General features: G+C 41.8%; 1 protein-coding gene across 1 annotated transcript in view; it reads left to right on the top strand.

Moving 5' to 3' along the window:
• Positions 1-14,301, top strand: part of LOC139688025 (major facilitator superfamily domain-containing protein 6-like) — a 131,253-nt gene that overhangs the window by 106,832 nt on the left and 10,120 nt on the right. Inside the window, exons 6-8 of the mRNA XM_071585428.1 lie at positions 806-1,079; positions 4,371-4,539; positions 12,414-12,577. Of these exons, the coding sequence (XP_071441529.1) occupies positions 806-1,079; positions 4,371-4,539; positions 12,414-12,577 (607 nt within the window). The remainder of the gene's footprint in view (positions 1-805; positions 1,080-4,370; positions 4,540-12,413; positions 12,578-14,301) is intronic.

Raw genomic sequence — 14,301 nt, 5'->3', positions numbered from 1 at the left:
CATCTACTGATATGCATCACGGGTCCGAGAATCCGAGAATTTGTTTGTATTAACTCTTAAGACTATCCTGCCTCTGGCCAATCTCTTCATTCCCTTTTAGCCCCTTATATGCTCCATCACTTCCTCGTAGTCTATCCTTCCTCTGTGATTCATCCCTTCAAATACTCCTTCAGTTAGCTATCGTGCCACAGGATGTGTATACGCCCATTAGGTATACGTCATGATTTTCCATGGCCGGCCACCGAGAACGCTTCTGTAGAGGTCCCTTTTGCCTACTGGTAAATTCAAGATGACTGATTCCGCCGTCTTTGAACTGTCGCATCCACGACCCCACTTTTTTTTCACATCCAAGACACTATCGTTTCGCGCATCTCACTCAATTGACAAAACATCAATGGATGTGAAACCACACAAGTGGTGAAAACAGATTACTACGCATTGTTCTTGCGCGCTGAATGATGCCATTTAAAACATTGAACACGCTTGTCATTTTAGTGGCATCTATGCGAACCCTCTGTACTCTAAATTACAGTCATCTAGGTCTTGTATTTACAAACAGTACCCAAGTATCTTAATCTCTCCCGTATTTTCATACCAACTCTCAATTTTCGAGAAGAAAATTGAGTGACCTTAGAGTTTGAACGCACCATTATACATGGTGGGCTCTACCCTCACCTAAAATGCCAAGTTTCCGGTTGATTACTATGGTTGATACGACATTTTATTCATAATATTGATTATCCCATTTCTGCCAACGTTTATCCTTCCCGTGCTCTTAATTTTCCTTATTAATCATACCCGCCAGTTGGAGGGTATGACGAGTGCGGAACGAGGCGGGAGGAACGAGTCGGACCCGTCGGAGGAGCCTGGAGACGACCAGGATCTCGAAACTGGCGGCAGCGATGTTGTGTCCGCGTGGATCGCCGCCTATGGGGACGGACCAGCGGAGCTCTGCCAGCCGGCGTGCCTGGTTACCACGCCGCGGGAAGGCGTCTGCATGGAGAAGTTTGCGCCCGAAGCGGTGACGAACAACCCCAAACTGACCTTCTGGTCCTACTTGGCTATCCGTGTCCTGATCGGTGAGTGGGGTTGCGCTATGGATGCTCTAAGGTGTCCTTTACGTATAAAGGTCTATTGTTTTATCCAAGCGCTGGGAGATCCAGTAAACTATCAGGAACACATAACTCTGAATGGAGGCCAATATCCTTACAGCCCCAACCCTACGAGGTCATGGGATGTGGGGACATCGGCTATGGATACGAAAGGGAGGAAGTCTCTAAGAGCCGTTTCACTCGGACCAAAATATCCGTGGAGACTTTCGTCCTGGAAAATGGTCCAGCCGATCCGTATACAGCTCATCCGGTGGTGTCCTTGCAAGTGATAAGGCTACGAAAAAATCATCTCCGATGGCTTGGGCCAATTATAGCAGTTCTCAAAATTGTTGTCGTTGTAATGGCATGGCTAATATTCCTCGTCAGGAACTAAGAACATTCTCCTTCCATTTATATTTTTACAGTGCACGCGGACATCTTGTGTACAGTTTAGAGAGCAGCGCTCTTTTTTTGCGAACAATCACGCCTAAACGTAAGACTTACTTCCGATCGTTAATTGCACGCCATTTTAAAGGGAAAACTTAAACACCCTTAAAACCCCTGATACCACTCCTGGCATGATTCTCGCACGACTCCATACAAGTCCACGTACGAGTGAATAGTTTATGCGAGTCGCACGGAAGTATGATCCGTGTAACATGATCTCAGAGGAGAGATATTTTTGAAAGGAATGTTCCTCATCACTTTCTTCGGGATCGTCAGTGAGGGAAGGCGAATCTTTGAACAGAATCTTATACGGTCTCTATTATGGTATCACTATTGTCCCAGTGTACTGTGTGGCTTGGGTAGTTCCCTCGATTTTGCAAATCAACTCTCACGACCCATTATTTTTTCCGTAAGATTCAATAAGTTTTCCATAGCATCGATACTTTGCGCCGTCAGGAATGTCATCATATTTATTGCGTGACGCTCAGTTTTATGGCTTATCGCGATGGATTGCGGAGAGGGTGACGTCCTCCTGGATAAAATAAGGAAGGTTTCATTGAGGTGAATTAGAGGCTCAAGTAGATTCGTACCACTGTTTGCGACAGTAAACTTGTCATCAACTGAGGGTGAGGCCAGAGTGTCGATAAATGAGATGGAGGGGAATCAAAAGTGATGGTGGCGCCCGTCAGCGACCGCTCCTTATTCCAAATGACCGATGGATAAGAAAACGCTTATTTACCGCAGCTGAGATTTCGATTTACAGAACATTCTTACCACGATCCCATCCTCATTGATATCTTCAGGGTCATTATGCATGCATAAAGTGTTGAGAATTGGAATGCCGTATTGAAGAAGCGAATGCCCGTGAACTGTGTAATTCTTTCAAAGTATCATGGACCAAAAATTAGGAAATATCGATCTTAATCAGTGGAAGGTGTACAAGACCGATGCATGTTAAGGAATGCTTGGTAAGTTATTCTGCTGTTTTACAGTGATAGTTTAAGGGCCTTATTAAGATGTTGTATTTACTCAGCCTAAATGCTCCAAAATACGATTAAAGGTATCCAAAGATTCAGCAGGTAGCTCGTATCGCCTGTCAAAAATTGTAGAATAAATTGTAATATCTGTTCTCCTGACAGTAGAAGTCCCTTGAGGTGAGTCGATAACGCGCTGTCTCTCTTTCAGGGCAATTTCAACCGCCACAAGGGAAAAGATGGCTGGGCAGTATTTAGCTTTACGACGTCTTAGATGGAAGAAGACATTGAACGCATTTCTTGCTACCATGACCATGAAATAAAACGCGTAGTGAGAAACGGTGTTCGAGAATCATTACATCGACGAGGATGAGGATCAAATCATGGAGCACTCTACGGGAATGAGTTGAGAAATTTACGAGGACATTAAAAAGAGTTTTTTGATGCTCCCTTTCACTCATTATGGAACGAGGAATTTACGAGTACGATCATTCCCTTCACCTGCGTCGTTTATAGTCGTCTCCATAAGTGAATAAACCGTCTGTCTACATTACAAACTACTTGTGTAGAACACTTGTTGCGCATGATTACCTCATCATCCGGTGAAGACACACTTTGACGATGTGGATGTGGAGACCCAGAAACTTGTAATCGATATAAATATTATTTAACCCTTGCACTTTAAACTCCTACATTTTTTACAATATCCAGTCAATGTGGTCACGGGCACAATCGCCTCTGAGAGCTTCCTCTCGGTGAATGTATTATGAGGAAAATGATAGGATAGAAAATGATAGGATAGAAAATGATATAGATTGTCGTTCAAACAAAAAACAGCTTTAAATGCCCTGGAGTACCTAAGTTTCAACTATACACTTCATCTACGCATGCGAGGAAAGCTGCTGGTAATGTTTTAAATAATGTATGATGATAAATTATATTGTGCAAATGTAGATCGCTTATCGGTCTTTGGAAAAAATTACTCTTATAAACTATGACTTCTACAACCATTTTACGGACGCCGCACACCTTTTTGTCATTGAGAATTCCCGAAAGGGCTCTTGAAAATATCTATGATCAACCTTTCTTGTTTCCCGCCCTCTTGCATTATTTTATTCCCAGCAGTCATATTAGTCACCCACTTTCCCAGCATTCTTCTTATTTATCACAGCCCCTAGAGCCACGAAGGGAGCAGGTAAGACTAGGGCCCTGTTTTATAATGCCTCGTCCAGGTTAATCTTTGATTAATGTGAACGCTAACTTAACTTGGAGACAACTGATAAAGTCAAATTATGTAAACAAATAAGATTGCCCATAAGTGAATGTGGGCAGTGTAACCGTAGCAACAGCATCTGTCAGTTATTGAGGTGTTAAATAGTTCATTTTGAACTTAACCAGCAGTCATAAAAATTGAGTTTTGGCCTTAACCAGAGATTTAAGCTAACCTTCAGTTTATTAAGACATTCATATACCTAGCCTAAGACTATTACAGTGACTCTTGTATTTATGTTTATGTGCAAGTATATATTCTTATTTATGTCAAAGCGCATATATTTGCATAAATGGTCGGTTGTCAAACACCCCCTGCCAGAAACCGTTTCGGCGGGTTGTTCCGTAGACGTTTCCAGACGGTTTGAATGTCCACAAGCCATGGGACTCAATTTGGATCGAGAGCTTCCCTCGCCTTCCAGAAACACAACTCTGGGTTGATTGATGGCGGATGAATGGGTGGCCACGTTATCGGCGAAAGAAATAAACTGGTGGATGGAGCGTGGTGTAGGGGTGGAGGCAGATACCAGAGGGTTTTGGATTGAGGCCGCTGCAATCGCCTGAGAGATCTGACTTCATCTTCCCTCAGGGGCTATTGGAGGGACGGCATTCGCCATGTTCGAGGGTGCCGTGATTGCCCTGCTGCGGAGGCACGGTGCGGACTACGGCTTGCAGAGGATCTACGCTGCCATCGGAGCCATGATCGCCTCCCCACTCTCCGGGCTGCTCCTTGACGCCGGGGGAGCCACGGATTTCAGGTTGGTCCGAGTGGTCCATCTTCAAAACCTACCTCCCAAACGCAATTGGACTGGAAATCCTTCCACCTCCTCCCATACCTCCCCTCTCCGTCAGGCCACCTCCTACAACGCCTCCTTTCGTGCATTAATTACGAAATTTCATCGCAACCTTGAACAACCGCAGAACCTCTGCACCGTGTCCCACCTTTGTTAATTCTGTTTCCACTTCATGACCCCTTGTCGACGATCATCGGTCGGCACGCAAGTTGCACATCATCCATCAGCTTAAGCTAGTGTTTAAGAGATCCGCTGCCGTATCATTTCGTTGTCGGGTTGGCAATTATTTATTGGGTATGAAACCGAGTTTATAACCGTGGCAGCATCTCTCGGTCCAGTGCGCTTCTCCTCGACTCGTTTCTCCCAGGTGCGATGGGTGGAAGATGCTTCGTTTTGATTATTTGCTTCGACGAAGGTTGGGCAATTGGGAGGTCAGTTAAAAGCACAGCAGCGACGTGCGGCGATGGAGAGAACGAGCAACCCGTCGTCAATGCACAGCTCCCCCTCGGTGCAACACGGTCGATGCTCCGCGAACTTCGGAGGAACCGTGGGCGGCGATCACGTTATCGTCTTCGAAGGATGTCAACCCCGTCCAGATCGACGACGTAATAATCTGCGTCGAGCGAAACATGGTTCACTACGCATTAGGCTCTCCGAGGAAAAAGTTGGGAAGTACTTCTTTGTATGCCGAACTCAGGATGCATGCTCAAAAATTTGATTTATATAACGTGAGGGACGAATGCTAAAGAGAGGCATGAGTAACTGAATGAGGAAATAGGTAGTGTTAGGACAAAGACGTTCATGCCTATTCAGGAGATTTTTAGACAATGATGTGTTCTCTTTTTTGTAGGCCTAACAAAACTTACCGATTATCACAGTTAAAGTACGAATAATAATCTGTTGCCTATGAATAATTGTCTCAAGAAAAACTGTTACATTTATAATACTATATGACTGGTTAGTTCAATAGTTTCAGCCTCAACTTTGTGGAAGTTCATTTTAATAAATGAAAAAGAAACACTTTGTTCCAATCCACCAATTTATAATAAATGAAAAAGAAACACTTTGTTCCAATCCACCAATTTATTACAGGTACGACTAGTTTCGACGCTACGGCGTCATCCGTCATCAAGAAGGAAGAGTTGGAGATCCGGAGAACAATGAAGAAACATCCTTTACTCAATGACATTCTGTTTGAAAACGTATCACCTCTCCTGGAAGCCTCCCTAGCAATAACAGAAAAACAGAACCAATAACCCCTTCCCCCCAACTCCCATTGACTCCTAACCCGTACCTTTATAAAAAAAAAAAAAAAAAAAAAAAAAAAAAAAAAAAAAGGTACCTGAGGATGACGCCGTAGCGTCGAAACTAGTCGTACCTGTAATAAATTGGTGGATTGGAACAAAGTGTTTCTTTTTCATTTATTATAAATTGGTGGATTGGAACAAAGTGTTTCTTTTTCATTTACTATATGACTGGTGTTTAGCAAAAGCGTAAACGGATTGTTGTAGCTTGCTTCTTAGCGATGAGAAACTCTTACAATGATCGGAGTTGCACGTATATGATCAGAGTTTCGAAGGTTAACTTTGTGAAAGTGGCTGTTATACATTGATGTTAAGGCCCCCATATTTTTCGCCAGTTTTTTTATCAACACATACTTCAACCGGTTTTAGCTTAATGAGGTGGTAAGTTTTTTGAGCCTACATTCTAATGCATGGTTAAGGTACGGCAACTCCAAATATTACTCTCAAATTGATTTTACAGGCCACGATGTCGACACCCTACAGCCTCAAGTAGTGGAAATCTTAATCTCCCTAAAAGACAAATTTAATGGGGACAGAATGAATCATTAAAATAAATTCATTGATATTTCCGCTGGATGAATTATATACATATATTGAGCCGCTAGACGGTATCTGAATTAGATATTCCACTCATAAAGTTGGATTTCTCGTGTATAAAACCATCAGCTTCCCAGTTAGGAAAGGCGACCTTGGAGTAATTTTCCTATATCCAATTGTTTCCATCCAAACATTATTTTCCACCCACAAGGAATCTCCTGCAGCCATCTTGCGATCAAATCCTTACTCGCAATGTAAAGCAGTTCCCCGTTGGTAAGTACATCATTTCGTCCATTTGCTTCAGAACTCGTGAAGGAATTTTCGATAAAATTGACGTATAAATCCCTTCCAACGCCCCTAAATAATGGTTCCACCTTCTGAGAGGCGGAAAAATATTTGAGCGTGACACCAAAGTAAGAATAATGGTATGTTACTTACCTTGCCCTTTCTGATAGACCAGGTCACAAAGCTTGATTGTAAGCTATCTCACGTGATAGATACTCCTTTTCCTGCACATTACTCTATCCTTGTGCGTTCTTCATTCGATTCAATCAGATTTGTTCATTTCATTCTTCTCCCTTTTGTCTGCTTGGTGAGTCAACTCTCATCCATTCCCTCGACATGACCAAGCCAGAATAGCATTTTTTTCATACTTGTCCATCAACGGTGCATCAAATCCACATTCTTTCCTTTCCTCATCCTCTCTCTCTCTGCTATGATTACCACTAATTCCTCAAGTACCCCAGAGCATAATACATATCTATTAAAACAATAGACGTTACATGCGCAATAAATATGATGTATAAATATTTACGTAATAATTATTTACCGTGACACGCAGTGGGGAAGGAATAAGTGGAAAAAAGTGCAAGACGTGTTTCAAATATGTTCACCTTACTCCTTTTCTCGCGAAAACAATGGCAAGATTGAACCGACTACTCCACATAAGTTTTCGAGGGACGACCCTGAACAAGTTGATATCCGTTCAATTTCGAAAGTATTAAATTATTTGATTAAGAATATGATCCTTTTGAAATCGTCAAAATCACTTTGTGATGAACGTTCGTATGAACTACTCTTCCACTCCTTTATTTTCATCTAATTTCTTTCCCCGTTAATTATTCGGTCGCGACCTCTTACCTCCTCCATCCTCCGAACATGAGGTTGTCTCGATCTATTGGAGGGTTCGTCAACCTGGGTCACCCACCTTTTCCGCTGCCCAATCTCCTCCGATATATTCCTTCATCTTCCCTTCCTCTCACCCCTCCCCCCAATTCACCAAAACGTAAATGAAAGGGCCGTGGAGCTGACCCTTTAAGGCGCGCCATTCCCACTCCCTACACCCTCTTACTCCCAAGCCCCTCCTTGTGCACCATCAACACGGCCGGTGGAGGCGAGGACGTTACCCCGTCGCTGGCCCCGGTGGCGCCGGGGTAATGTCCTCGCCAACCAATCCAGAGGTCGCGGGCTCGATTCCCGCCTAGGTGGATTTCCCTCCATCTAGGGCTTGGTTATATGTAATTGTCTTCAATGTAATGTCTTTAATGTAAAGTTTTGGTGGAAGAAGGGAATATAAGTCTCAACCTCGTCCAATTAAGTCGATAAATAAATTTTATAACATAAAAACATTTACTGTTCCAAAAAACTCCGCCCCCTATCTCGTTTACCCCAGGAAAAAACTCCTATCAACACGACTTCCAATATGTTGGGACGTGACATTAGTATCAAGCATCAACATACTGTAATAACATGTTCAGTTAAAATATTATTAACGGTGCAGCAAAAGTAGTTGGTCCAGTGAAAAACTGACCATCGCTGCATTCGAACTTTGAGAACGTGACAGAAATGCTGCAAAAGTTTTGTACAATCAGAGCAAAGGTGATGATTACGATTCGCTCATCTGCGTTCATCTGTGATGAACTGTAGCGGTAAAAATTCAAGTAAGAAAAGTCCCCAAAAGCAATTCGTGGCCGGTACGATGCGGAAGTGGGATATACAGCAGTTTAATTCCCTTGTGAGAATGCTCTCCTTGCCCCACGATATAATTGTTTTTTTGCGAGGGCTATTTCGTTGCGCTCGACCCGATGACGTTACATTGCAGCAAAGACCGGTTCTTAATGAGCTTATATTATGATTCAGTCGTGTGATTTTAGCGTTCCAAAAACGTGCACGCGATAATTTTGCGTCGGCCAGTCATTGGTTGGCGGCGGCACAGGTCCGCGATGAGGCCAGTGGCATGGCTCGGCGCACTTAATGGCTACTCTCCGAGAACAGGTTTTCCTTGCGCTTTCGGTTATTTCTTCAGGAAGAATGCGGTTCCTCGTAGCATTTTCTTATCTTGGTACCACTAAGCTGTCAATAATTGGTATATTTATCTGTGAAATATCGTAGAAATTTCACGACAACTATGCTACCAGTTTTAGACGTAAAATATATTGGATTTCTCAACATTTCCGCTACTTAAAGACGATGAAGGAAGGCATAAACTGTGAAGTAGAGAAGGAGTAGAAAAACTTTTGGGCAAACGTCGTCGATTATTGACGTCGACCGCCGGCCAGCGCGGGGCTCGTCCTCCACACTCTCTCGGTCATCTTTGAAGAGCTTACACCGCTGAAAAACTGCAGTTTGTGCCATGCTTTCATCCTTGAACTCATGGCAAATTATGGCCAACGTCTCCGTACCCGATTTCCCCAGTCCAACACAAATTTGATTGCGCACCGCTAATCAAACGTTCGCTGCATTTTGCGTTTGCGCAAAACCACTCGACAGGGGTCCAATAACAACACATTCTAGCCTGAATGAACGCTTGCAGGCGCTTGGAGCTTGGCGCGTGTTGAAGGTCAGACCCCCCCACCACCGAGCCTGCGCGGTGCGACGTACAGTCTCGTCAGGGAAAATTATTCCCGATACTTTTTATTTATACTTTTGTTTATTTATTTATGAGAACACAAATTGACGTTCAGGGATCTTAAAAATCTTAAGGTATCGTATCGGCGATCCTAAATGCTTATCGTTTATTCTTTTTATATGGCAAAACAAAAGATGCTTCTTCGAATGCACTTCGAAGGGAGAATCTGTACGAGTAAAGATTGTCGAAAATGAACTTCCTCTCACCGCTTCTTCAAATATTACTGAAGTGATGACGAGAATCAACTACCTCAATCCACTGTATGTTACATAGGTGTGAGATGAAGTCATCTAACACAGCTATAGAACTCATATAAGATAATTCACACATTAACAAGGTATCAGTGGATAATTCCTTTCCATGTGCCGCTTGTGGTTTCCCAGGAAGTTCTCGACACCCGGAAAAACAGACTACTTGGCTGGCAGTGTTCAGGCTAGAGAAGGGACATTCTTAATACTATAGGTATAATTTTCATTCATTATCTCATTAAACTCTTAATGCCTCTGTCGATTGTAATTGTTTCCGTTAGCATTCAGACATTTCATCTACACTTCACATAATTACTCTAATAGCTCTCGACTTATATCGTTATTTATACCAACATAATGATGATATTTAAGCAAGTGACCGCAGGAGAATCGCATAGAATCCATATTTTTTTTATATTAACAGTGGTCTCCTGACTTTGGGTAGGTTTTCAATGGAACCAGGTAACACACACACACACACACACACACACACACACACACACACACACACACACCTGCAACTCTAAGCCCTGTATGGAACTAAACAAAATATCTTGAAACCCAATACTTCATATTACAGTAACTAATTATTTAGATCTGCATGCTTTCTATCTCACTTTTATTCATTCCAAATTGCTATTCTTATCCTTACTTTTGCAGCATTCTCCCCTCTATGTACTTACCGTATTAAGCACCCCATTGCCAATCAGTATCTCTTTTCTCCTTCATTCACTGGTCCCGTTTCTTCGTCGAATTTCTCCCAAAAGCGTTTTTTGTACTTTGCAACGATTTTATTATTTCCGTTCATCTCTGCACCATTAATTTAAAACCCTTCAATCCACACGCATCCCCTTCTTCTCTACGACCACGTTTCCGAGTCCCATAAATCTACGCTTTTTCACTGGTAGCGTGAGTGCTGCCGGCAATTTCAAACCCGTGGACTTTAAAAGTACGAGTTACAACTGTCAACTTTGTGTTAAATTATTAAATAGATTCTGATCTCTACATGTTGTACGCTAAATACTTGGTACAATTTCACAAAAGTATATTTTAATTAAACGGCTCTTAACAAGGGGATATCACTCAAACGAAACTCTTTTTCGGCACGAAAAGAAGGGCAAGTAAGCGTGTGGTCAAATTTCGACGGCATTGTGTGAAAACCTGTTGTGTTCGAGTGCGCGAATTATTCACTATAAATAAAACGAGACTATGAAAACGCAGTCAGTGTTAGAATCATGAATAAATGACAGTTCTTTAAAGATATAAAGATAACAACCTGTACATTTTTTACATAAGTCGTAAAACTTCACCAAAAACCTAACAAAGTTATCAACCCGAAGGTCGGTTTTGATACGTGAGGGTAGGGTTTACCCAATTACTAAGCTTGACGGCGAGTGAAATTTACACATCAGGGCATACGGAGCCAGTTCCTTTCCCTCTACCACTTTTTGTTTCCCAAGAAGAAAACATGGAAGCCAAAAAAATCACATAGCTTGGATGAAGCTGATATTGCCCAGAGGCGTCACCCGGAATCGAACGCGAGCCCTCCGGTCAGTAGCCTAACGATCTACCCTCTGTACAATCACCTCCCAAAACTACTTTTAAATAATCTATTTAAAATATTTTTCAAGAAGGTAGCGAATAAATCATAAAAGTATTCAAAATTTCTTAGGAGTAGCAATTAATTTGAGTTGTTTTTTCCTTCTGCGTCAAGCCAATAAATCCGGTGAGGCCCGTAGTACAGGAAAATACTTTGACAGCTGCTGACGGAGCGCTGATACATGAAACCAGTCTTGGAACTTTCCGTTCCATTATTATGTTCAACATATTTGTTATTCGTTCAAGGTGGTCTAAGTACGTAAAAGGTAGATTTTCGGTAGTTTTAAACGAATATTTAATTCTAAATATCGTAAGAACGTCCTTTTTACTATCCCTGCATTATTTTCTTTCTCCATTTATTTTTAAGTTTTGCCTGCCAGCATGCTGTCTAAGACGTAGGCTTCCTTCCTCTACCCTGCTTTCCTAATGTTCTCCCTTCTATTGCGACCTTTAACGTACCACTAACTTTCAATATCTCCTCCATTTACTTTCTCTACCTATTTCGGATTTCCCTAAGTACCTTCCTCTCTTTGCTCACCCTATTTAAACTCCTGTTAGGGTTTTTCTTCCTTCCCTCCAACTTATCTCATCCATTTTCCTCCAAACCCACATTTCCAAAGTCTCCTATCTACGTCCATCCTCTTGGATCAAAGGCCTGGTTTCACATTTATAAAGCACTCCCACTCCTTTTTAAAGATTTTACCAATCTTTCTTCCTCACCTTTGCTCAGTGTACCCGTCATCAGTTCTCTTCTTCTTGCCAATTCCTCTTTCACAAATGCAATAATCCTACTAATCTCCCTACTATTGTGCCTATTTTCCTCTAAAATAGTGATAAAATACATTAGCTGCTTCATCTGGTCTAATTTAGTTCCTCCTACTTGAATAATTAACGAAGCTTTCTTGCTTCTCAAGAATCTCATGACATTGTTTTCTTGTGCATAATCCTCTCCCTATACCTCTCACCTTTTTCCCCGTAGGAATGGTCAGTAAAATGCGTTGGTGATTCTAGGCTAACTTTTGGTAACATCATTCTACTAATACGGCATCCCTTAAAAACTTATATTCGTGAAAAACATACGCTATCCAATAAAGGAGAATATAATTTGGGATTAAATCTTTTGTAAATTATAATTCTAAGGCAACTTTCGAATTGAATTTGTTTATCTATGGCGATTTGAACGAACCAAGGAGCCGAACGATTGCATTAATTAATTTTTTTCTCTTTCTTCTTGGCGAGAAGGCCTGCTTTCTACCTCTACGCCTCCCTAAAAGTGATTAGCGGTCTGCTGGTTCTCACCATCGACTTGGAATTCAAATCTCCTGCCAAACGAGTCGTCAAGGAAGTCGTCACGGCCCTGCGCAACTGGGAACTTGTCACCATCCTGGTGGCGGCCCTGGCTTTAGGTGAGTGCGCTTTCTCTCGTGTCTGTCCGTCGACCCCTGACGGCGATCGCCGATCAAGGCCTTGGCCTGTACCGAGTGTCTCATTCAACGAGACATGACTCGCGAAGGGCCAGCGGAATCCGAATGGAGCAAGACGCATTCCTTTGTTATCGCTTGCGGGTTGTTAAAATATTTCATAAGTTCGACAATAATAATAATAATCCAGTCAGTCCAATTTTTTGTCTCCAGCATAACTTTGTGGAATTTGTACGACATATTGAAATGAAATAAAAGTATTGACTTTGTAATTCCACACACTTCATTTAAAAACACGATCCAGGTTTCGACCTTGAACGTCGAACGTTGAACCTGATGATGGTGTTCAACATCGAATCCTGGATCGTATTTTTAAATAAAGTGTGTGGAATTACAAAGTTAATAATTTCATTTCAACCAACTAGTCCACATTATAAATCCAGGACAAGTATTTGTAGTCCCACGAAGAAAGTTCTATTGAATTAAATAACGTTAAGTAAAATTTGAGTAGGATTCATAAATAGGTATTACGACAAGATAGAGTGAGTGATAGAGTTATCGATGGTATTTAGATTCCTTCCAATGACGAACAGAAAAATCCTCAATACGTAAAACATCTTATGTAAGACTAAGCCTGAAAACCTCATATAAAGGTACGGGAATGCGCCTATTCTTCTGTTACCTCAGTTGGAATCACTGAGCAACACATCGGCAGATAACACCACCAAGAAAAATGAAACATATAACATAGCGGCGAATGAGAAGCCAAAGTAAGACCTTTGAATGACGACACCATTTTCGAGATATTACATTCAAATGACCTGAACAGACCTCTCAGCGATTTTAAGCATAAAAACCTGGGTCTTAATTTAATATTTTTATCATGTAGAAGAAAATTGAATTGATAGAAACTTCTTGTTACGAATTCTACATTAAAAAATTCATAATACCCGACATTCGCATAATTTAAGGTTATTCATATGAACAAAGTTGTTCATATGCACCTGAAATTAATTCTACTGCTACTAAAAATTAGTGCCCTGATCCTCCCGGCCCAGTGTCGGATCGCTGTACATGACGTAGGTATCGGTAATTCATGATATTAAAGAGGGCTAATACATTGTTTTATCCCGAACTGAGTGACCTGACGTCATGATATGAAAGAGAAAACTAATCGGCCGTGAGTTGGAATTGTGGGGGAAACAGGGTCGGGAAGGAGAAGGCGGAACGAATTCGAGGGAGAAGGGTGCAGGATGGGGGAGGTGAAGAGGGTGGACGTAGGTTGGACAGGGGAGAGTGAAACGAGAACCGCCATTGCTTTCGCCAAATCCATTTCGTGCAGGAGCCGATAACCTAACAAAGTTTCACGATAAACACGTGCCTGGGAAGTTTACAATATATGTATATGTACATCCTCCACGAAAATATGAAAAATGAAAGCAAGGGATCCTAAATAAGGTAGAGCTTGGTAGACTTTTTCAGTATCTAGGATACCATTACTATGGCGTTGAGTCATTATACCTTGATCCAATTTCATCCAAGAAGGATACTGAGCTATAATCGTACGTATGTGTTTATTTGAGGATGACCTTTGTGTCTTAAAACTCATTCCCAAAAAATTTGAATATTTTGTCTTGCTCGATTCTCGCTAAAAAATCAATGACAAAATATGGCTCCCGCTGACTAAGTACCTCTCAAAATGGGGTCTA

Source organism: Hetaerina americana, unplaced genomic scaffold (genome assembly GCF_022747635.1).
Source record: "Hetaerina americana unplaced genomic scaffold, ioHetAmer1.1.p SCAF_2, whole genome shotgun sequence".
Lineage (NCBI taxonomy): Eukaryota > Metazoa > Arthropoda > Insecta > Odonata > Calopterygidae > Hetaerina > Hetaerina americana.
Note: the sequence above shows the minus strand (reverse complement) of the source record. Positions and strands in the feature narration are given on the sequence as shown.